General features: G+C 34.1%; 1 protein-coding gene across 1 annotated transcript in view; it reads left to right on the top strand.

Moving 5' to 3' along the window:
- LOC126979901 (uncharacterized) overlaps window positions 1-25963 on the top strand; it is a 151616-nt gene that overhangs the window by 94065 nt on the left and 31588 nt on the right. The window contains exons 3-6 of the mRNA XM_050829487.1: window positions 7256-7359; window positions 15222-15404; window positions 16196-16390; window positions 17462-17638. Of these exons, the coding sequence (XP_050685444.1) occupies window positions 7256-7359; window positions 15222-15404; window positions 16196-16390; window positions 17462-17638 (659 nt within the window). The remainder of the gene's footprint in view (window positions 1-7255; window positions 7360-15221; window positions 15405-16195; window positions 16391-17461; window positions 17639-25963) is intronic.

Below are 25963 nucleotides of genomic sequence, written 5' to 3'. Positions count from 1 at the left end.
CAAGATTGCTTAGCGGTCGTGTAAATCGTGTGTATGTGTGCGTGCATTGAATCAGGCGTTCTAGTATGAAGTTTAAGTACCGTTCTTTTACTGTATTGGGGTACAACGATAAAGGCATAAAAGGCATTTATTTTCTCAAAATTTATTCCTTAAGAATTCTTTTTGATATAATTTCTAATATACCTAGATACTACTACCGCTTCGGAAACAAATGGCGCTCTGAGAGAGAAGAAGCGGCGCAAGAAATTCACCATGCTTTTTTTTCGCTCTTTTTAAAAAAAATATACAATATTGTACTGTCATTGTCATAGCTATAAAATAATCATAATATAGTCAAAGGCTGTCCGATCACTTACATATTCAGCTGTGGAGTAGTAGGATTTACGACAGAGCCATTTTAATAAAACATTTAAATTAATTTATAGATAATGCCTGAACAGTGGCTGGGACTTTATTATAAAAGTGACATTTACCCAAAAAAGCTGTTATGTATCTTGTGAAGCCTACTAGTATTAGTTACAAGCAATCCCTTATTTCTAGTGTTATAATAATGAAAATCACTATTAAGAGCAAAAAGGTGACGATTTTTGTGAACGTATATTAAAGTTTCATAAATGTACATAATATTAATATACAACATTCATAATTATTATGCTACCACGATATATCACCCCTACGTGCTTTATTTACATATTATTTAAATTACAACAACATATTTTATGCAGATATTGTTTACATGAAAGATAGATTAGAATCAAGTATCAACCCCAAGCTAGTCAGCAAGTCATTGTCGACAACAAACAAATCATTAAGCAATTAGTTTGTTGAAAGCTCTGCACTTAGGGGAGGCTCCGGAAATGTTCCTTTAAATAATCGTTTATTGCGAGACAGTTATTAAGTTTTAAGGACATGTTTGTCTGTATTACCAGTGGGAAGCTCCTTTGCACAGGATGCCGGCTAGATTATGGGTACCACAACGGTGCCTATTTCTGCCGTGAAGCAGTAATTTGTAAGCAATATCGTGTTTCGTTCTGAAGGGCGCCGTAACTAGTGAAATTACTGGGCAAATGAGACTTGACATCTTATGTCTGAGGGGACGAGCGCTTTGGTTTTTTTCAAGAATTCTGAGCGGCACTGAATTGTAATGGGCAGGGCGCATCAATTAGCATCAGCTGAACGTCCTGCTCGTCTCTTCATTTATTTTCATAAAAAAAAGTTTTTAAACTTTAAGTTGTTGCCAATATTTTGCCTTTTCTGACAACATTAGGGTGTACAAATGTACATATGAATTCAAAAACCGAAAACACATTGGTACTTCGCGGGCGATTAACGATTCAACATATTGCCACGTCGACGTTTTTTTTATAAAACTAGGTATAGCCTGCTCCATGGACACAAGACAACTATATATTTTATGGATACTATACGATAAAATACATGCATAAATAATTTTTAAACATGCAGGACTCGGAATTAAAAATCCATATTTAACAATACGCGACAAAAAATATCCTGCGATCTTAAGTTCATTGGGCATGAATACTAACCTCTGCGCTACATTTGGTTTATTAAGATGCAATGATCGAAAATGTTAAAATTCACGCAAAATTTGAATTAAAATAGTATCTTAAACAGTAGTTTTTGCGTTATGTATATTCAGTCGGACTAATATACAGCAAAACAAACAAACGGGAAAACAGACAAAAAAATTACAAACTTTTATTGGTACATTTTTTTACAACGATAAGGATTTTTTTTATTATATTTTTAAATTGCCTATTTACGGTGTGATTATTTGTATAGATTCTTTTTATTCTCTTATTTGATGTTGAAGTCAGAAATAACATTATATTGTCAACAGTAAAGTACACTGGCCTGCAAAAGTAAGTATCACACTTTTCAAATTAATTTTTTTTCTTAACTATAGAAGGTAGAGATTTAAGATTAAAAACGTTTTGTTGCAAATTTTATAGGCTTTAATTCTAAGGAAACTAAAATTATACATTAGTAACATTTTTAACTTAGAAAAGATAATACAATGAAAATAGACGTTTTTAGTTTAGTATAAAAAAATTCAACTAAAATGTATTACATGTTATTTAATTTTTAATAACTGGTATTGCCTCCTCGAGCTCTGATTACAGCTTCGAGCCTGTTTGGCATACTGAACACTAGGTTTCGGAGCCGATGTTGGGGAATATTCTCCCATTCTTCTACCAGGGCCTGCTTTAGTGCCCTGAGAGTAGGTGGTGGTCTGCGATTTCTGACTAGCCTCCCAAGCGCATCCCAGGCGTGTTCAATCGGGTTGAGATTAGGACTTCTTGATGGCCAAGCCATCACGCTGATACCGACCTCCTGAATATACTCTTGTACGATATGAGCCGTGTGTGGCCGGGCATTATCATGGATCAGCATCGATCCATCACCCATATTTGCTAAATACGGCCCTGCATACTCATTGAGAATCTCTTGAGCATATCTTTGCCCAGTGAGGGTGCCATTTTCTATGGCTACTAGCTCTGTGCGACCTTCTGAAGATATGCCAGCCCATACATGTACACTGCCTCCACCGTATTGGACTCTTTCTGAGATGCAGGCTTGAAGGTATCGCTCACCAGGTCACCTGTAAACACTTCGCCTTCCATCAGAAGTGTAAAGGGAGAATCGAGACTCATTTGCAAACAAAAGTCTTGACCATTCTTCTTCATCCCACTGCATGTGTTCACGGGCGTATTGCAGTCTCGCTACTCGATGCTGTCTCTCGAGTTTTGGGCCACTCGCTGGTCTTCGGGGTTTCAAATTTGCTTCAGCAAGTCTTCTTCTCACTGTACTGTCACTAATGTAGTCCCTCCGGGTCTGAAGTAGCTGTTGCTGGACTTCAACTGCATTTTGGTGGCGATTTCTTAACACAGTGGAAATAATATAACTATCTTCTCGGGCACTGGTACACCTGGGTCTGCCATTACAAGGTCTCCTCAGATGGTGTCCAGTCTCTTCGTACCTTCGCTTTACCTTCTGGACCGTTCGTACCGTCACACCCACCATTCTTGCAGTGCGACGCATACTTATGCCTAGTTCCAGAAAAGCCATGCTCCTAGCACATTCTTCAACTGAAAGAGGCATGATAAATAAATGCTATGTGCTTTTTAGCATAAATTTTTAAAACAAGACCCATCGATCTTGAAATAAATTTAAAACAGAAAGAAAAATGTGAATGGTAAAACTGTAATTCGGAAACGTCCACTTTGAAAAAGGAATGGTTTTGTTTTTGAAGTTTTTTTTCAGCCAATTCTTAAAAGAAAGTTACCGACAATAAAGTTTTTATGTACAAAATTAAATTCTCTTTGAAGTCCTTTTTATTTCGAAAGTATATCTTGTGAACTTAAAACGTTATCCCAATTTTAAAAGTGTGATACTTACTTTTGAAGGCCAGTGTATTATATTAGCAAAGTTCCTGCGGAAGTTCTATACATCCATTAAAAGTTTCGATCACTAAGTATAATATTGCAAGTCATCGCTTTCTAATCTGATTAGGGTCTAGGGAAATTAAAAGATATTATCTTAATCGGAAATGTACTTTTGAACATAAGGGTGGGAAGGGTGTTGTTGGTTAAATTCACGTTCTTGGTCATATCCATCATGACTGGTAGAAGTGTTTGGTGGTTGTAATCCGGGCACGAATGTTGATACCTATCCGTCGGGTTCCTCAACATATTATAAAAATTTTGAGAAGCTTCCTCACCCTTTAAGCTGGTAAGTTTATCGTGCAATAGATTGGCCAGGTGGTCTCTAGCCTTTAGTATTTCCAAAAACGAATAACCTCACCAAGCTTATGTCTTTCTACCTCAATATATGGCCGAAATAACATTAGGCTTAAGGAGAGTCGCGTCTTTATTTTGAGTTCCAAAAGTATTGACTGATTTTGGGGCTTGCTGATAATGCTTCAATTAGTTGTTTCTCTCTCTTTTTGGTCAATGTTTCGGCTTCATATGTAAATATCACCATTCACCAATACTTCTTTGCACAGGATGTCGGTAAGGTAAGTACCAACGGTGCTATTCACAAAATTTCAAAATCGTTGACGTTACGTGGTGCTTTAGATTCGTATGCTCCTATCATTTCTCTAAAACCTTACCTGAATCGGAGCCGCCCGTTTACAACTTTTGAACGACAAGCTCGCACAAAGTTACCAATATTGTTCTACCAAATCTAAAATATTCCTGCTTCTATTAATAGTCTTATCTATGCTCTATTATATGATGTTTTAGTCATTTAGTTAAAACTAACTAAACTCAACAAAACGTCAAAATTTTTCAGAATACACATCTCCCAACAATTGGCGATCGATCCCGTTACGAGAACACGCATCATACAATTTCCCTTATTCGGAACGCAACTTCACAATTGGTACTGAAACGACAATTTGTGTTACAAGAATACTATCTGACATAAGGTCGCTTCGATTCTATTCTCGGTTTCTGCGAAAACAAGGCTAAAAAGCTGCGCCATTTTCTGCGGTTAAGGAGGAATCTGGAAGCATTATTGTGTTTCGCTTTGAAAGGCTCTTTATAAAACTGGGATCGTCCCAAGTCATTCGCCTCGTCTCTGTATCTATAATCGAAAAGTGTCAAGTTATTACCTTCTAGATCTATTTTTTAGAGTAATCAAATATATATATATATATATATATATATATATATAGATATATATAAATGAATTGCTGTTCGTTAGTCTCGCTAAAACTCGAGAGCGGCTGGACCGATTTGGCTAATTTTGGTCTTGAATTATTTGTGGAAGTCCAAAGAAGGTTTAAAAGGTGAATAAATAGGAAAATGCTGCTAAATTAAATAAAAACACCATTTTTGTTTTTCCTTTGATGTGTCCATACATAATTTCTACGAGAGAATTTATTGACGCACGATTCGACAGTTCTGCTGTGAAACAATTTCATTACGACAGCAGGGTGCATATTTTACGAAGTAATTTTTGATGTTATATATATATATATATATATATATATATATCATTATATTATTGACAAATTCATATAAAAACATTATTTTATTTATTATAATATACAGAACAACGTCTGTCGGGACAGCTAGTATAATATATAAATTACTACAAATACATATCCACGACATGGTCTGTTAGGACTTCAAAATTATTTATTTGCTATCTGATTGGGTTAAAAGATTTTTCCCCAAGCTTATTACAATATGTAAACCGCACTGAAACAGGTGGGAAGGTACAAACGTCAAACAGCCAAATATATAAAAAGCCCTTGTTACAGAATCAATTGCTATAGAATTAGATCTACAACTACCCTCAATAACAATTTCCAATAAATATATTTAATGAAACAAGAGATCTCCAATGGTTTCAAACAGATTTGGTTGGTATTATAGCGTAAAGAGTTGAACAAACCAAACAATGGGATGCCTTCAAATCTTTCAGTTGAATATCATTTAGAGAACTTTAGTCGTCTGTATGTAAGCGTTCCAACTTTCCTCACGCTGTTTCTAGCAAATATGTAGGTATGAAGCTGTGTTATGAATAGTGTCTGTTGGAAAGTTTCGATTTGTAAGAGTTTCTGTGTCTGTTCACGCTTTTCAACATTGGAATATGGAAAAGTTTATGCTATTCGTAACATTTGTGACAAGCGCAATTGTTACAAACACATGATATAATTCATTTTATATATTTAGTAGGATTCTACTTCTATTATATTGATTGAAATGAATTGAAAATATAATGTAGTTTTAAGTATTGTTTTATTGTGAAATAATATATACTCTTAATTGTTATATATTTGTAACTAGTGTTTTATTTTTAATTTCCACTAAACGATCAAATAATCTCGGATCGATTTTAATTTTTGGCGTTGCGTCTATGTGGGTTCTCTCCTCATCTTCTACCGCATTTATCACGGCTATTTTACGGGGAAGTTCCTGCCTCTCAGAGCCTCTTTCTGGAATCAATTACCGACTGCAGTTTTCTCGATATGACTTTCAAGCTCAGAACAAATTTACCAATTAATAGGCTGGATACATATGCGGCTTCATGTGCCTGTTTAGTTATAATTATACTAACATAATTTAGGACATTTTACTAACAATAATTATGGATTTCTTTTTTTTCCGAATTTAAATTATTAATATTATTAATTATTTTCTCTTTAATTGTGATTATGATATATCTTAAATTTTAAACTGTAATTTTATCTGTAATTTAATTAATATCAAATTAAACTCAACAGTATTATGTAATTTAATTTAAGTTAAGATTGTTTGTATATCTATGGGTAATGCCTGAAAATAAATGAATTATTAGTATTATTATTTATTATTCTTATATTTCTTGGCCCCTACTGTTGTGGATTTCAATGGGCGGTGGCCTCACACCTTCCTATCACGTGCCTCATGCCTACCTTATTATATTCTGTATACCAAATAATTAATAGCCAATTAAAAATTAAACAGTATCTATCATATAAAACTTTATAGATGGAGTCCGTCTTGCCTTCCTATTAATCGTAACTTGGTCTCTACTTCACTTGAAGCATTATACGTTAAAACTAACAACTTGTTGGAGAAAAATTTGCATAAATCATACAAAGAGCTACGAAAATCAAAGACAGAGTTAATTAATGTTATCGAAAGACAAAATATTTAAGAGTTGTAACAAATTTTTAATTTGTTAATGTTACGTTAGCTACTGGTTTAACATTCAAAACAGGAGCTAAAACCAATTTTGGCTGACTGTTGACGACTTGACAGTAAAAATCGGTTACAGCAACAATAAATTCGTTTTTCTTTTCTATCTTACTTAATCTACGTTAGAGATGTTCTTCTCTCTAGCGTGATTTGTTAGTCTCTACGAGAATACGTAGTTTTTAATGAAATTAAGGGACGAGACGAGCAGGACATTCAGCTGGTGGTAATTTATACGCCCTGCCCATTACAATGCAGTGCCGCTCAGGATTCTTGAAAAACCCCAAAAATTTTGAGCGGCACTACAACTGCGCTCGTCACCTTGAGACATAAGATGTTAAGTCTCATTTGCCCAGTAATTTCACTAGCTACGGCGCCCTTCCGACCGAAATACATTAATGCGTACACATTACTGCTTCACGGCAGAAATAGGCACCGTTGTGGTACCCATAATCTAGCCGGCATACTGTGCAAAGGAGCCTCCCACTGGTAAAGGTTCCTCCCGTTGTAAGTCTGTGGCTTTAATAATGTTCTCATTTCAGATGTACGGGCGTAAATCACTGCAGTTTTGTAATGACTGAAGACTATCCGCCATCCGTGCGATGGGGTCCCGGAGTTGTGTATATCAAATACGCATGTTTTGACGGTAGGTACACCTATAAATAAGAATATGATTTTAATCAGGGTCAATAAATTGTGGCTATTTTTATTATTTATTTATTTTTATATGTTTTATTGCCATATTATAAAGTAATAAAAAATTATATTTAATATATATATCGATATACTACAAATATTATTGTATTCGATTGCCATCTTGCTACCTCATTGCGGATCTGTGGATGGAACAGAAAAATTTAAAAATCGCGAATAAAAAATACGTGTTAGTCGTAGATGGGTGAAAATTTGAAGTTGTATGTAGTAATTCTAAATCAAAATAAAATAAAATCAATCCCAGAGGTATTTAGACTATAGTCCGAATAGGAATTGATTTTTTTACCCGTGTTAAACACTCTACTTTTTATTTCGAATATGAGGAAAATAAAACTATTTGTTTATCTAAACTATTCATAGATAATATGTAATAATATTAGTAGTACCTATTTAAAACTAATTGTCAAATTAGGACAATTTATGTCAACTTTTTGAATTTTAAATATGGAACTCACCGCGTAATTGTTGCGGCTTATTCCGCTCAAAGAAGTTTGCGCTAAGTTCACACTGGCTGTTTAGAAAGTCACATGGCTGCAGCATTTTTTTTATTAGTTTTTCTTTTACACAAAACTCTTCACAGCTGACAGCAGTTCTATTTTTAAAGTTCATTCCGGCCCTTAGGTGGGAAGTAATTTGTATGAGTTTTTCCCTCTCTGTGGAGGGAAGCAGCATTTTCCACCCAATACGAGTATGAGAAATGAAAAATAATTTTCAATAAGCATAAAGGACGAATAGTTTGCTTATGTAAAAAAAATGTATTTTATTTAAAAAAAAGCTTGGGGTAAAGACCAAACGGTGTTACTTTGCTATAAATGTTAAAATGAATAATAGTGTTGCTAAAAGTAGAGTTTTGTAGATATCTTAATATGCACGAAGATATTGGTCAGATCATTTTTTATGTAAGGAAATAACGGGTTGCACTCCGGGAGTGCCGGTGGAAGTGAAAACTTCGACATTAAGTTTGTGCCGTTTTGAATATTTTAGACTGGTCAGGGAATAATTTCGCACGAATCGTTTTATTTATCAGCATAAAAGTACTAGCATTTATCTAGTTAAATACAATATTAATTTATGGCGCTATCATACACAAATATGACAATTTATATTACATAAAAAAATTAATACTTCTAATAACTATTACAATTATTTTACATTAAAAAGTTTATCTCTAAGAAAAATCAACTTTCATCAATAATTTCAACGACTGTCTTGCGAATTTTCGATCAGATCACGTGAACTGACGTGAGTTTATCATTTTATACCCATCCCAAGAAAAATGCTCAACGCCGCTAAAGAAGTCTGCACTTCAAAAATAGGCGAAAAATGTCGTTTTATTTCAGCCAATCCTTATTCAGCCAATCCGCTTGTTTGTTTAATATTATGAATTATGACGTCATTGTTCATGTTCACCAAGCGTCTTAAAATTACAAGCGCTTTAAATATCCGCGTTAAATGGTTGTTAATTAATTTTTTTTAATACTTAAAATCGAATGTGACTGATGAGTATTTATAATTATTTATTGAACAAGGGTCTAGAAAAGTTTTTTAATTTTGGTTTCGGTAAAAGTTTGTTTTTTAAATGGAAGAGCCGTGCAGAATTAACGTGCGTACGGTTCTTCTGGTATTATGAGGAATAACAGATTTCTAATTAGAACTTATCGAAAAGCTATTTAGATCTGACACTTAAATACATAAATAAATATTAAATATTTAATAATATGAACCTTGTCATATTTTACCATAATATAACTATTCACGTTTATTAAATATATTTATGTATGTTTATATGAATATATGTATGTTTAAGTAAGTATATTGTATTAAATATATCATTGTCTTGTAACCCATAACACAGGCTATATATGCTTAACTAGGGGCAAGATAATTTGTGTAAAAAGTGTGTCAATATTATATTATAAATTAAACCAATTATTACAGGAATTCATATTTATGGCTTAATATCATTGTAGTCAGGATATTTGCAATTAAATCTATTTTTTGCTACAATAGCCTCAGGGTCCCGTGCCATTTGAGGCATGAAATTGATTTCTGTCCTAATATTGGGCAGATGCGGTATATTTGTGACGTCACGCCTATCAAAATGGCCGCCATATTGTGTTGATCAGAATCTATGTTTGGGGTTTAATGTGATGGTTCATTGGAGAATATGGTTCAAATGTGTACTATTAAATATTCTATTTTATTATACTGCATTTATATGCGGTACTGTAGTAAATTCTCTGCCTTGCGTTATAAATAGGATAAATAAGGAGGTATAAACACAGTCTTAACATCTTTATGAACGTAAGAAATAAACAATTTGTTATGTTTTTAAAGTTATAATCCTCACTTCTGGGATTAATACACAAACAAAATTTTATGAACAGGTTATCAACTGTAAAGTAGATCCTGTAGATGAAGCCACAACCTGAGAGTTGAACAAAGCATACAAGATTTTATGACGATACGTCACTCGATCGGTTAGCTCAGTTGGGAGAGCACTCGCACGGAATGCGAGTTTAGATTATAACAGATATTATGATCTAGTCGAGATATTATTTGACGACGATATATTTGTTGCTTAAGTATGTACGAAAAAAAATCATAGATAGTCCAAATGTTTTGAGTTCTTTTAGTGTTAATCCCGCCAATATTTGGCTTTAAACACTGCGACACGTGTTTCGCCTCTACACGAGGCGTCCTCAGGACTCGCCAAACTCTGGCACGAGACTATGACAAATATCGGCGGAATTTACACTAAAGAAAACTCAAAACATTTGGATAATTATGGATTTCCGCAAAGTAACGCCTATTTCAATAAATAATAGATTGGTAAATAGATTTTGGATTTACTGCCCATAAGTCAAGTACGAGAAAGTAAAAATATTGTAAACTGGCGACAACCGGGCCAAATCCTAGTCGTAGATTAAATTAATTGCGTGATGTATGCCAAGTAAGATCAATAGATAAGTAAACCCTTATCTCGAAAACTGCAGCTACATTAGATGTCCCTCCTCCCTGGAGGTTTCTCAACAGACCGCACTGAGTCACGTGGCCAACAATAACACTTCGTTTAGGGGCCAATTTGGTCCACGCGCCATGGACCGGCTTAATGTAAATGGGTTAGCAATATATTACATGTAACAATATATTTTACTACATTCCCTTAAAAACTAGTTTTTCTCTCTATTTTAGACATTGTATTAACTTGGCTTTTCTCTGAGAGAGGTGATATAACGACTTTTTTTTATGGATAGGAGGTATACAAACATGCACCATATGGTGACATCTCACAACCAGGTCAGGTAAGTGATCGCCGCGTCACATATTCTCTTGTGAATCACCAGTTGAATCACAAAAGCTATTCCGACCTTATAAAACGTCGAATAAATGTATTTTTTTTTTCATATGGTCTAGTAGGACAAGCGAGCGCCTGGGTCACCTGATATTAAGTGATCACATATTTATATTATATTTAATAAACTAGTATATTAAGTATATTATTGTCTAGCACCCATAGGTGTCGTAAGAGGCGATTAAGGGGTACAAACAACGGTGAATGGGCAGCAGTGTCTTTCGTTAAGACCACACCATCTACTGCGATCGCCAACCCGCCTGCCAAGCGTGGTGATTATGGCAAAACTCCCCAAACATGACAGATCGTCGTTCATATCTTTGCAGCAGTAGACGTCTTCCGGCTGATGATGATGATGATAGCACCCATAGTAGAGGCTATGCGTAGATTGGGGCTAGATGAGAAATGGCGGCAATTATTATTGTTATAACAAAAGCTTCTTCAAAGAGAGAGATCGTAAGAGAAGTCGACCTTGAAATACCTTTAGGTGTTGCAAGATAGCATGTGTAGCGGTATTCACTTATCATCAGTTGACCCCTTTATCATTCTAACAAAAATAATTACAAGATAGAAAAATATACATACATAGATAGGGGTAGGCAGAGAACACTTCTTTCCACTTGCTACGATCCTTACATACTTGTTTCGCTTCGTCCACTTTCATTATTTCCTTCATAAATGCTCTTCGGTTTAGGGTACTCTTGACCTGGTCTTTTTTCAAGACGTCACTGATTTTTTCTCGAAGTGTCTTAGGTCTACCCCTTCCAACACTTTCATTCACACCCACCTTATACACTTTTTCCGTCAATCGTTCTTCATTCATTCTCTCGACATGGCCAAACCAACATATCTTTCTCAATTTCTGTCACTACATTTTCTTTCAGACCACAACGTTCCCTTATCTCACTATTTCTTATCCTGTCACTCAGTTTAACTCTTATCATACTTCTTAGCGCTCTCATTGCAACTGCATTAATTATGCTTTCATGTTTCTTCTGCCATACCCAACATTCACTTCCGTACATGAGTGTTGGAACCATTACTCCTTTATGCACAGCCAAACGAGCCTTTTTTGACACCTTCTGCCTATTCATAAAGGAGTGCAAAGCTGTATTCACCATGTTTCCTGCATTCACTCTTCTTTCAATATCACTCTCAAAATATAGACCTGGATTATCTTAAAATGTGGATGAACAATGATATCGAATAAATAACCTAAATGATGATATTGTCACATAATTGACAGCCCTACAAATCAATTAACAACTCCCAAAACAGCAGTCGGCTAACACTTTAGTCACAAGAACATTGTTCAATGAAATTACAATCAACGTCCATTACGACAAAGAAATAAGGGCTACATTCCCGTGGCTACATGGTGGTTAGCTTTACTGTACCAATAATCGTTACAATAAAACGCAAGCTTTTAGATTCTCACGAACTGCTCGATAAACCACTATTCGAAGATACCTCAGCTTCAATATAGGTCTATTGTTTCCTTGCAGACTTGTTTTATCCGTTGGATTTAGGGAGTTCAATGTAAATCGGTCAGCAACGTGACAGCTCAGCAGTTTACCCCAAAATGTTTAAAAATTTAGGGTGTGCTCGCCTTTTGTGGCCGACACGTGCGTTTAATTCAAAGGAAATTAAAATAACTGCTATTATTACTAACACAACGATGGTCTCATAAACAGATATATATGCACAGTGTTAAAACTTTTATGTTTTCAGTTTCTCATGTTGCTTAAACTAACTTACTTAGTGATTATGATTGCATTTGACTTTGTCCACATACACATGTTCTTTCATTGGAATAAATTTTTACCATGGCTTTTGACGAATTCTTAAAAACAGAACCTTGTTTGTTGTGGATGCTTTGTATATGAATATTTATATAATTCTTATACAAACAATCCGAAATGCGTGTTGTCTATGAACCCATATTATAACCGCCCCAGCAAAGTGACTCTATTAAGTTTAGTAGTGGTAGTATATATTCGATTGTGTGTTTGTTATGCTTTCACGACTTAAATCCATTAAAAAAAAAATGGAACTCAATGGAGATATATTGTGTTTTATTTTTTTTGCATATTGTTATCGGATTTGTATTTGTTAAATTAAGCAGTTTTAAGCACTTCTTGAAGTACTCTAGTACTTACATAATAAAAAAAAGTAAAATGCAAAAGAGATACACCCAAAGTACATAGAAGCACTTACAAAACAAAAAAAAAATGCAAAAGGCACAGATAATGATGTTATTGATTTTATATTAAAAAAATATTGATTTAACGTTAAAAACGGAAGGGAAACAGTTGAAAACGTTTGTATGGAAAAAATACAGCTAATTTTTCTTTAAGGATCAACGATTTTGTGTTTCTTATTTTATTACTCTCGTGTATACCGTATCCTCCTATTTGATAAAAAACATTATGCTTAAAATATAAAAGTCTCAAGGACGAGAGAGTTCAAGGTAAGTTCAGTCAGCCGAGGTATAATTTGCACGCAAGCAACTTTTGTTATCATGATAAGCCCAAAGAAAGCCTGGATAAAATGATGAGCAAATTTGTGTTCAAATTTGAAATATTATTTAAAATAGGAATATTATTGAGATACAAAATGCGACCACAATTATTAGTCATATTTTTTTAATGAAATGCTCGTTTGTCCCGAGATGATGTTAAATGATCACCGCTGCCCACATAATCCTGCAACACCAGAGGAATCACAGGAGCGGTGCTGGTCCTGTAGAAAATTGTACGCGCTTTTTTCGTCCTGGAAACGCCGCACAAGGAAGCTCATTCCACAGCTTAGTCGTACGTGGATGAAAGTTCCTTTAAAACTGCACTGTGGAGGAACGCCACACAACCAGATGGCGGGGATGATATTCTTATTTGTGGCGTGTCGTGTGAAGGTGACGTCCTTCGACGATTAATACTAAATCACCACTAACTCACGTAGGTCTATAAGGCACTTATGAGGCGACTAGTATTAGTAGCCGTCCACAAGATGGATTGATGATCTGGTCAAGATCACAGGAAAAGGGTGGATGAGGGCAGCCCAGGACCGATCATCGTGGATATCTTTGAGGAGGCTTTTGTCCAGAACAGGACGTCTACTGGCTGATAATATGATGGTATTAATGGTACTTCTAGAACCTTCCTTTTTAGATTCCTATGAGCTCTAGCTTAATTTATATTTGTATAGAAAAATTACACACATGGATTCATATTTTTAGCTATATAATCAAATCTCTCTTTCCGAGGAATTCATTAGAAATTTCGTATGTATTTCGTATAAATTATTCATTCAGAAAAACTTATATATCTCATTTACATAATAAACAACAAAGATGTACAAAAAATGGTGTGCGCTGAAGGAATAATATGTTTTACGTTAAGGTATCTTTTTATTTTAAGGTTACTTAATACACAAAAAGATTCAGGATAAAATAATTCAGGTAAGTTTGATCATAGCAAACACAAATATCTCGACATGTTTGTTTATGAACCCCATTTCTCATTTTTATGGCTGTTCTAATCTATTACATATCGGATAGAATATCCTTCTATCCGAGAGTGTAAATATTTTTTATAATATAAAGAATTATGGCACATGATAAAGAAGTAATGGCTATAATAGAATTATCAAAGCGCGCGTAATGGGCAATTCGTCTCCTTGCTTACGGTTCGAGCAAATGGATTTTTGTACTCTGCTAACATGAATAAGTAAGAGAGGTAGCTTTGTGGTTTCTGTAGAGCACACAAATGGCTTTAGCTTTTTTTTTATGAAGAGTAAATATACTCAGCATTTTTTGATACAAATGTTCTCGACTCTTTTCGCTTTGCATTTGAGCCGTAAGTCACAATTTTTTTCAAGTAACATCAATATCATTAATCATCATTAGGTAGCCTATTCGTAACTTTACTTGTACATTGTGAAACCGCGCCTTTATCTAAGTATAACTTTGTGCAAATATCATCAAATTCAAATATTTTTATTCAAAATAGGATTCTAAATCACTTATTGAACGTCAAAAACTACCACCCATTCAGAAGAGACTGCCTCAGACCTGAGAAGAATGGGCGCAAGAAACTCAACGGGCTTTTTTTAAATATAAAAATATGGATTACAATGTGATATCGTACAATAAACATTTATAATTAAAAAGCCTCAGGGTGTTCGCTTTATTCCCAGTCCGTGGTGTCATTAAGAAAATCGTTTATGCTATAGATTATAGTAACCTTTCCCACACAAGGGTTTTTAGCAATTCTTTTAAATTTCGTAACACTTTTGTTGTGTAAATTTTCTAGGATCATATTGTAGAAGCATATACATAGCCCAACAAAAGACTTACTAACTCGACCCAAATCGCATCGAAGCCATGGGACAAATAACTTTAAAAAACAACATTCTACTAATATACTGTAAATTAATTCCAGATTCGCTGTCTATCCACTACTGCAATCGGGAGGTCCGGATATTGGAGTGGGGCCCGGATAGCGAAGGCTATATACGCACGCCCGGATATCCGCACTTCTACATCGGCGACGAGTGCAGGTGGAAGCTCCGAGTTAATCCGGAGCAGAAGATACGGATAACTCTACTTGATGTTAGTTTAAGAAGTAAGTTTTACGACCAGTTTTCTGAACTATTGTAAGTGCTTGAAATATGTATTTGATTTTTTATTTTTTGAGAGTAGGAAATACGGTTACATATTTACGCCCCGAAACGGGGCGTAATATGTCGGACTCCGTGTGTCCGTGTGACTCGAGTGTCCGCGTAAGCGACACTCGAGTCCCCAGACACCACATACCGACTAAAACCTCCTCTATGCTGTTAGCCATGCTTTTACAGCGACATAGGACATGGGCCGTGGAGGCCGCAAAGACTACGCAACAACAGTCGGGGGCATCTCCTAAGGAACCTCGGACTGGCTGTGTGCTTGTGGGAAGGAGAGAGAATGAAAATGAAGATGAGGGATGAAAAGATGAGAAGAACACACTCGCCGGCGATGTATTTGATGTGAAAAGAACGCCATCTGCACGCACGAATAAGTGTCACGTGACGCATCTTGTTCTTTGATAATTAAAAAAAAACGGTCGGCGAATGTAGTTATAACAGATTATTCTTAGATTGAGGATTAGTCTCCGCTGCGCTCCAACTAGATACCGCAGGCGTAGTCGCAAAGTGCGGCAACTAATACTCGAACAATGCGTAACGTTGACGTGCCACATGTTCTATATAATATTATGACTCATATAAACGATCGTATAAAAATATATTTTCTTATGACGTTATCACGTATTGATTATTGTCCGTAAACCGACTTTACAGAAATCTAATTTTAGCTAAACTTTATGAATAGTAGTTTATAGTGATAATTTAATGTATATTACTTTTCTTATAATTGCAGGTATTGGGCCGTTTGAAGAAAATTGTACAGATTTTGTGTCCGTCCTGGACTCGAATGGAGATACCTTATTGTCCGGCTGTGAACAAGTGGATACACCACTGGTGTTGTCTTCCACAACTAATTCGGTTGAGGTGATAGTGGAAGCTAATTCTAAGGGCGCCTTTCCAAAGAGAGGCGTGTTGTTACATTATAAAAGTAGGTATTTTGTGGTTTTTGATAATTAAGTCAAATTAAATTGTAATTGCACAGCATAATAATATACTACTTCTAATTATAAAGTCAAAGTCAAAAATATTTTATTGACATAAAATCAAAAGATTGCTCGTCAACGTCAATCACAAATAAATACAATTCAGATACATACAATAAATATTAATTACACAAAAGTTTAAACATATACATATTATTAATTTGTGCATTCCAGTAAAACAATACAAGGCTGAATCATAAAATCTATAAAAAAAGAATAACTAGGTATAATACTATTCAATTCCATATTGTAATATCGTTTACGTAATCTTCAATACTGTAAGTAAGATTTAAATTTATTGATAGATAATTCAGATACACTTTTTGGTAATTTATTGTAAAATTTAATACCATCGCATGCAAAAAGAATTGTTTATTTTACAGAGCATAGTAGGGGGCACTATAAGCTTGTAGTTATTTCTAGTGTTCAAATTATGTTTGTCGCTTATTTTACCGTATAATTTATAATGTTTATGTACGTGCAGGAGATTGCTATAAATATATTGGCCATACATGGTCATAATATGAATATCTTTAAATTTTTCCCTAAGAGATTCTCGTGGGCTCATTAGGTAAATGGCATGTACAGCTCTTTTTTGAAGTATGAAGATATTATTTACTTCCGCTGCACTACCCCATAGTACAATTCCATACGATATAACGCTATGAAAATAGCTAAATTAGACAATTCTTGCTATATCTATGTCAGTAAATATTACATATATAAGTTTAATAAATATTAAACTTTCGTGCTAAATTGTCGTATTGGTCACGAAATTTTTTTTGTATTAGAGCGCCATCTATGATAAAAATAAAACACTACACAATAATAATATATAATATGAGTTAAGTGGGTTCAGAGAGGATAAAAATGCTTGTAATCAATTTCAACAAATTAAAATAGAGTTCTTAAGACAATTCAAGCTCTCATAACAGAGCTTCATGGACTTTTTATATTATAAATTGTTTATAGAATTCAACAGTACAGTGACCTCTAGTGAAATGTGTTGTCAACAGGTGTTGGTTGTGTTACGTTACCAGCGCCACCTAGGGGCTACATTGTGTACAGAAACGAAGATGTAGCTCACTATATGTGCGAAGTTAATTATGTTTTCGTCGATACTTACGAGAGGGCGCGGATCCTATGGTGCTACGATGATAATAGGTGGAATGATACGGTGCCTCTATGTATTGGTAAGTTTATTTTCCTTATTTATTTTGTACGTAATAATGTAATATATTATTATGTATCTTTAAATATACTGAATAGCAAAATATTAACAGGATGAAATTTCTAGTACTACTACTATTGCAGGTAACTTTTGAGTAAGTACCTAACATAAACTTAAATACTACATAAAGTATTTAAGCATTAAGCACCTATAAATCTAATATTAAAATCAATTAGAAGCATCATATTTTTGTTATAATATGACTAAAAGAACAGCAATATATGAATAACATAAATTATCATATTAACCTAAATAAATAAAAAACTAATGACTCTACATTACATTCGAATTTCTTTTCACCAAATTCAACAAACTTTTCGAAGACGATTTAACAAGACGTTGTGGTTAATAAAAGTTTCAACAATGCTTTTTTTTCTAAGAATGCAATTAAGCTGCACATGCGCAGATATGCGACAACTCTTCTCTATCACTCACACTGAGCGGTGACTCAAGAAACGCAATAGTAAATATGTTTTTGATACGGCTTTAGTCTTTATCACAAACGGATAAGCGTGACTTTCGGATAACTAGTTATAGTACTGAAACATACGTCGACGGCAAACGCTTGTGATCCGGCATAATTCGGTTCGACTAGTTTCGTGTCGGTCGTGTTTCCGTGATTCCAGAAAAAGACTTCACGCGTGATCAAACAACACGTGGTTTTAAAGTGAGTTCCTAAAATATTAACCTCAGCTTTTATCTATTTATAACGCTTTATTTTATAATTTCCGTTAGGTTTGTCTGTTTATATTTAATAATAAATGTATTTTGTGGTAGAGTTTGGTTGAAATAGTGTTTTGTTGTTTTTAGAGAAAGTTTAATATAATGTTAATATCAATAGATGTTTCTCGGTAGAGGGTAACTCCTATTTAACTATTATAATATACATTTCACGTTCGTCAGTTAAAGAGTTCATTAAAAAAACAAAATTGAATAGTATTAAAGAGCTATATAATATATATTTTTTCTTCAATTACTTATTGAATATATATAACAATAATAATATCATATAAAATAGACTTTTAATATAACGTGGTTATTCTGTTATTTTTCATTTAAAGATCTATTTCAAAATTTATTTATATTAAAAACCGTCAACTTTTGCATATATTTAACTTAATCACGATTGACGAGCAATTTCCGTCAAAGCAGATTTTAAAAAAATCCAAAATTTAAAGACAATATATTAAAATATAATATTTTTTATTTTGAAACCGGTTCGAATAAAACAAACACAAAATCTTACTCCAAATACAATTAATACTTGTGTTTAAATTTACTAATGATAACTTATCTAATGTTGTAATGAAAACACTTATTAACGTTATTAACAAGTTAATATTTTAATTATGTATGTGATGTATTGGCAAATAACTGTTATATCAATTCAATATTATTGATTAAATATTTTAATTCTGGGACAGTAATCACTTTGTTACTTTGGTTACAAATAGCATGTCATATCCAAGCTGATAAGAATTATAATATTAAGCAATTTAGAGCAAATTCAGATAATTTTGATACTTGCAGTATAATCAAATGATAAGCTGTGGTTGATAATGTTATATTTATTATCGATCTGGTAACACTTAGTTACAAAACTTTTGTTTACCTAATTAGTAACTAAGTGACTTGACAAAATTAGTTCTTAGATAAATGAGGCTATCATGTGCTTTTAAACAAAATACATTGAAAAAAGTATTACTGATTGTATTCCCAATGGAAACAATACACATCAAAATCGGTTAGTTCGTTTGGGGAGCTACGATTCCACGACAGATACAATGAGTTAAACTTATGACACTGTTTAGGGTTAAAAATTCGTACGACTTAATTTTAACAATCATTAGTGCAGAGTGAAATTATTTAAGCTATATGATTTAATAGAAGAAAGTCCTACAAATAATGAGCATCCTGTACATTCATAGAAGATATATATCTAGATATATCAATACATACACACACTCACGCGTTGTTCCCGTCGGGGTAGGCAGAGACAATAGAATGCCACTTGCTTCTATCCTTACAAACCTCACGCGCTTCCTCTACATTCATTACTCTTTTCATACATGCTCGCCGGTTGCGGGTGCTTCGGACCTCTCCTTTTCTCAAAACGTCCCCAATTTGGCCGACGAATGTTCTACGAGGTCTCCCGTGACCGACTTGCCCACACACACTTTCCTTATATATTTGATGCGTCATTCTTTCTTCACTCATTATAGATATATCAACATAACAAGAATTAACCATTTCGAGAGTATTGAACACAACAAGACCTCATGTTTCTACTTTTGAGACTACTTTATCTTTGCTTAACTGTGTTCTTTGTATGTATTTTTTTATTTTAAAAATTGAAGTACAGGTTGGTACTACATAACATATCTACCTGCTCTTTTGTATAAATATATCCGTATGTCTCTCTAAAGAAATAATAGTAATTTTGACTGATGAAAAACGACATGAAAATTAATTTCATTAAAAAAATTTTTAATGTCGCATGGTCCATAAATCTTTATTCATCTCTCAGGTTGTGTCGTCATCTGCATCTACTATCGTAATATTACTTATTACTTAGCGATTGGTGGAAGTCAAAATCTAAAAAATTTGCTTTTTTAATTGTTATTTTGATTAGAGTCGTTGAACCCTCGGAGGCTTTCATCCCCTTTTGTAAGATATTAATAAATAATTAAATTACTCAGGAAATAACAACAGGGTCTCTAGATAGTTCCAAGGGCTTTGGGAGGACTCTTAATTTAATAAATATTGGGATGTAAAGTTTAATTTTGTGCGGTAGCGTGAATTTTGATGAAATGATTAATTAATTAACTGAGAGTTTAAGGATCCGCCGTACAGCCTCGACCTAAGCCCTAATGATTTCTATACTTTCCCTAAAATAATGAATAAATTGCATGGTCAGAGATTTTCATCACCTGAAGAAGCTGTGGACGCCTACAAAACGGCCATTTTGGAGGCCCCAACTTCCGAATGGAATGGTTGCTTCAATGATTGGTTCCATCGTATGGAAAAATGTGTCAAATTTCGCGGAGAATACTTCGAAAAGCAATAAATACATTTTAAATAGTAATGTTGTGTCACTTCCTTGATTCCCAAAATTTTCAGTGCCGCCCGCGTATCAGCTTGGTTACTGGCAGCATTGACAGATTCTCAAAAAAAAATTTAAATAAATAAATATTATGACTGTTCATTGTGAGTACATTTATGCAAATTTAAATCTAAATAGTGATTTTCATTAACACTTTAATTAATAGATTGCTTGTAACTAATTCTAGTAGGCTTCATAAGATGCATAATAGCTTTAAGGGTAAATGTATACACTTTTATAATTTATTACACTTTGGACTTTAGTCCACCACCAAATAAAGGTCACTGTTTTTTATCTATTATATTTATTATCTATAAACAAATTTAAGTATTTTTAAAATAAGCTTAAAAATGGCTCTGTTGTAAATCCTACTACTCCACAGATACCTAAATGATCGGACGGCCTGGAACTAGATTATGTTTTTGAAGCAATAACAATGACAGAACAATATTGTATATTTTATTAAAAAGAGCAAAACAAAGAATGCTGGGATAGTTTCTTGCGAAGTGGTGGTGGTGTTTGCAGTTACATATTTATAAATAATTACGGAATTTTATTTCTATAATACAAAAATCTTGTAATATTGGCTATACACCGACTTAAATGTCTACTTAAGAGAGTACCTACTTAATTTTACGCTAATTTTCACTAAACTCGAATGACCCCCTCAATTGACGGTTGAATATCTGATTCAAACGATTTTGATCCTTATATCATTGTTATCTTGCACTAAACAACTGTTCGACTTGACCTTATAGTATCGTTTAGTAAAGCAGTGTAAGTAAAGTTGTGTAATTTTCGCACGTGTAAGGGTTACCCAAATATGAGTCATAAAAGGATGTCATCCACTGTTATAAGGCAAGAATACTTTTTTTACGATAAAATGGAGCCCATTATAATGTATTGCTGCTTAGGATTCTTGAAAAATATAGGTTTTTCATCATTCTGAGCGGCACGGCAAATGCGTTCGTCATAATGAGACATAAGATGTTACGTCTTAAGCCCAGTGGTTTCACTAGTTACGATGGCCACCAAACCGAAACACAACAATGCGTGGATACTATTGTTACAAGGCAGAAAAAGGCACCACGGATGTCCACCAAGCCTGTGCAAGCTACAGTAGGGGAGGTCCTACTGAGAATTTGGAAGTTCCTATTAAAAGAAAAATTTGCAGCTACTCGTGCTCGCGTGCTCACTCCCTTCTCGTTCCTGGGCACCAATGGCATCTTTCCAATCCCACTTCTGACACCAATTGTTTTTTGATTTGTTCACGAACTGCCTATTTAACGATGGAACTTGAAAAGTATATTCTTAAAACAAAAAAACAGAAGCAAAGCAAGCTGAATAAATACTCTACTTATTTCAGTTTAACTATTATAACAACAACGGGTTCATTAAAGTTTTCTACAATAGACGCGTTATTGTTCATAAACTGAGAAGAATGTTCAAACTTTGCTCCAAATAAATATTAATTCTTAGCAGCATTCCTCGATGCTTTAAGATGGGATGATGAATGTTGGCAAATAAGAAGAATCTATATAAACTCGACTCTTGACGACCATGAGAGGCACCACCGATTACCCCGTGGTATGACTGTTCAGTCAAGCAATGTAGATTCAGATTTCTTTGGCAGTAATGACAAGAGCGCGAAGACTTATGGTCGACCCCAAAGGCAAACAGTAACATTCACCTTTGCTCACTTTGTCTGCGCACAGCCAATGGGACCGTACATGTTTAGCCAGTGTATCGTGAAGAAAACTTTTTCAGCAAAAAAGCCTCGTTGGAGGCAGGTAATTCGAAAAATTATGTGTATCATTGAATTCTTGTTCCTAATGATTCCTTTAGTGCGGTTTGGTCATTTACCATCAAGCGACATAATGAAAAATTTTGCTGATCAACATATTTTTTTTTGTAAAACACTTAAGGCTCTTTGGAAAAATGCCTTTGAGATGTGGGTGTGGCGATGAATGCTCCAAATGTCCCGGACTGTCTGCCGCACCAAATGGAATACCAACCAAGACTGTCCACCATCTGCCTCCAACATGTGCCGCAATACTTTGTTCACATAGCTCGCAGAGAACATAGCAACTTAGAGACGCTCACGGTAGGAAAAAGATCGATAATAGGCCTAGGGCAAAAAGTCCAATCTGCTGGTGCGACTAGATATCCACTGAGATGAAGATCGTTTTCGAAAAGTAGCCAAGCAACCGACAGGAAGGATTGGAGTGTGTCAATCAAACAGTCACGATCCTCAGCAGTGAGAGACTGATTTAGAAAAAGAAGAAGAATTTACCTCTTACAGCTATATCTACAATACTATGACTACATTAAATTAAAACTATCATTAACGGGAAGCGTACCAAGAATACTGGCAAAAGGCATAAAGGGCATTTATTTTCTCAAAATTGATTCCTTTAGAATTCTTTTTGATGTAATTTCTAAAAACTACTAGATATTACTACCGCTTCGAAAACAAATGGTGGTCTGACAGAGAAGAAGGGGCGCAAGAAACTCTCCCACGTTGCAACGTTGGCTAGCTAAGCTGATTCGTTGACCGAAATAGCTGCCAGCGCTTGGGTTTCCAGTAGCGCTATTGAGGCGCGAAGATAGTACTTTGTACATTCTTCGCGCCTCTGGGCCCCACGAGCCAAGTGTCTCGACACCAAACGGCACAACGGTATTCACCTCTGCGCCAATTTCAACATCAAATAACGCACATCCAACAAGGATACAGTCGAGTAATTTAAATTTTATGACTGTAATAGCTGCGAGGAACATTTTTCTGTAATGGGTTATAACTTGACGTTTATACGAGGTCTATGTGGAGACAATGTTTAATTATTGCAGCGTCTGTAAGGTAGCGTTATGAGTTTCGCGAGATTAACGATTACGTTGAGACGAATGTTTATAATGTACATTAAAGCTACTATGTCTGTTATTGTGAACGTAAAACGTATTCTTACACGTAATGCGTTTGAAGACTTTTGTGTTGGTAACTTTACTTTGTGCTTTCAAATGTTATTAAACATGGTTTTAGGAAAAAAGCTATAATGTTACACTTTAAAAATAAATTCATGCATTTTATATTAGTGTAATACAAAAAATTATAGCAAACCTAAAAAAATGGAAGGTGTAGTCGTCAGTCACAGTTAGGGTTGCCACTTTTTTATGTGAATAAATAAAATATTGGTATTGGCTATAAAAGTACATGAAAATGTTCATATGGTGGTTTTCTGCACCCTTCTGCAGCAAGTGTCAAGTGGGCGGGGGTAGTTGAGGACGCAGCGGTCCCTGTTATCGTTTTATTCTTTGGTAATGAAATTATAATTATATTTTTGAGAAATAATATTTAAGGGCTGACAATGTTGAGGTTAAGTTGAGTACAAAAGCGAGCGTTTATGTGGCAACCGCAAGAGGGTATAATCTATACGAGTATATATAAAAATGAATTTCTGTTCGTTGGTCTCGCTAAAACTCGAGAACCGCTGGACCGATTTGGCTAATGTTGGCCTTGAATTATTTGTGGAAGTCCAGAGAAGGTTTAAAAGGCGAATAAATATAAAAATGCCTGGAATTTAATAATAACAACAATTTTGATTGTTGTTTGATTTGTGCCCGTCGTTAAGAAGTCAAGTTAAAATAATAGTTTAAAATAAATAAGTAATTAGAATTTGTATATCTTTCTAACTTTCTCAGGAGGTAAAAATAAACCTAATTTTAGGTAACTATAGTAGGTAGATTAACTACAGTTGATAACTATCTATCAGATAATTTTTATATAGATTGATAAATCTTAAGTTTTGTCCAAAAATAAAATTTCGAAACCTAACCGCTACAACAAAACAAAACAAAAAAAATAGTTTATCAGAAAGTTTTGAATTGATTAACAGACTGTATCATAACTGTGTACGTCTGTCCATATCAAATTGAAACCTTATAAATAGCCAGTATTTCAGGAAAAATCGAAAATAATAATGAAATTTCATTCGTACCCAGCATTTTTTTATTTGTTTAAATAAAAAAAGGATTCCTTTTGTTTGTTTTAAGTTTATTTTATACAAAAGTTTAGGTCTTTTATTTATCGATTGAGGCAGAACGAAGTCTGCCGGGTCAGCTAGTATTCTTATATATATTCTACAGCAGTCAGCACCTTATTATGTTATTGACACGAGTATGTATTTCTACTTATTTTTTTTACAAATAGTCTTTCTTTTTAAATATAAAATTAATCCCATAGAAGTAGATTCGAGCGAGATATAGTATTTGCGTCATTAATTATTCTCACAAAGCAAAGAGTATATACCCGTGATATAATTTTATATAAGTGTCAACCCTAGTCACACCCTCGCACATCCCGTAGGTTCATACTCTCTGATTAGATTGTCGCGCCTGTTTATTTACATAATATATAGTCTGTTTGTCACTACATAAATCTTTATAAATATAAATGGAAGGCTAATATCAACGTGTTATCGGTGAAGACTACATCTCAGTTGTATTTATGCATAGCTCGGATGTACTGATGCATTTTAAATCAACACGATGCATCGTTATACCTAGTCTTGCCATAAATACTGAAAAAAAAAAGAAAAAAAATCTCTTGCCAATAACATTTATTACTTATACAGTTTAATACATAAATATAAAACAATTTAAAAAATATTAAAAGCGTATTTCCATTTAGCCTAGTTAGTGACCCTGCATACTGAACTAGAGGTCCCGGGTTTGAATTCCGGTAGGTGCAAACATTTATATGATGAATATGGATGTTTGTTTCCGAGTCATGGATGTTTATATGTATTTATGTATGTTTAAGTAAGTATATTGTATTAAATATATCGTTGTCTTGTACCCATAGTCCAGGCTATGCCTAGTTTGGGCCAAAATAATATAAATATAAAAAAATAATAAGTAAAAGTGTGTCAATATTGATTATTATTATTATTTTAAGCGTCAAGGTCTCCATTGGCCGAATAAAAAATAAAGTAATACAATAAACTATAAAGTCCTTTAAATGTTTAGGTTTTAAGAGATTCCTTGTAAGCTTTTTCAGTTATTGCAGCAATGTGATCCGACATTGACATTTTTGTGTCAAGCAATATTCCTAAGTCGTTAAATTTCTTTTTCTCATAAAGGTGATTTGGAAACATTTAGAGACATTGACTTCAATACGATTAATAACCA

This window comes from Leptidea sinapis, chromosome 4 (assembly GCF_905404315.1).
Source record: "Leptidea sinapis chromosome 4, ilLepSina1.1, whole genome shotgun sequence".
Classification (NCBI taxonomy): domain Eukaryota; kingdom Metazoa; phylum Arthropoda; class Insecta; order Lepidoptera; family Pieridae; genus Leptidea; species Leptidea sinapis.
Note: the sequence above shows the minus strand (reverse complement) of the source record. Positions and strands in the feature narration are given on the sequence as shown.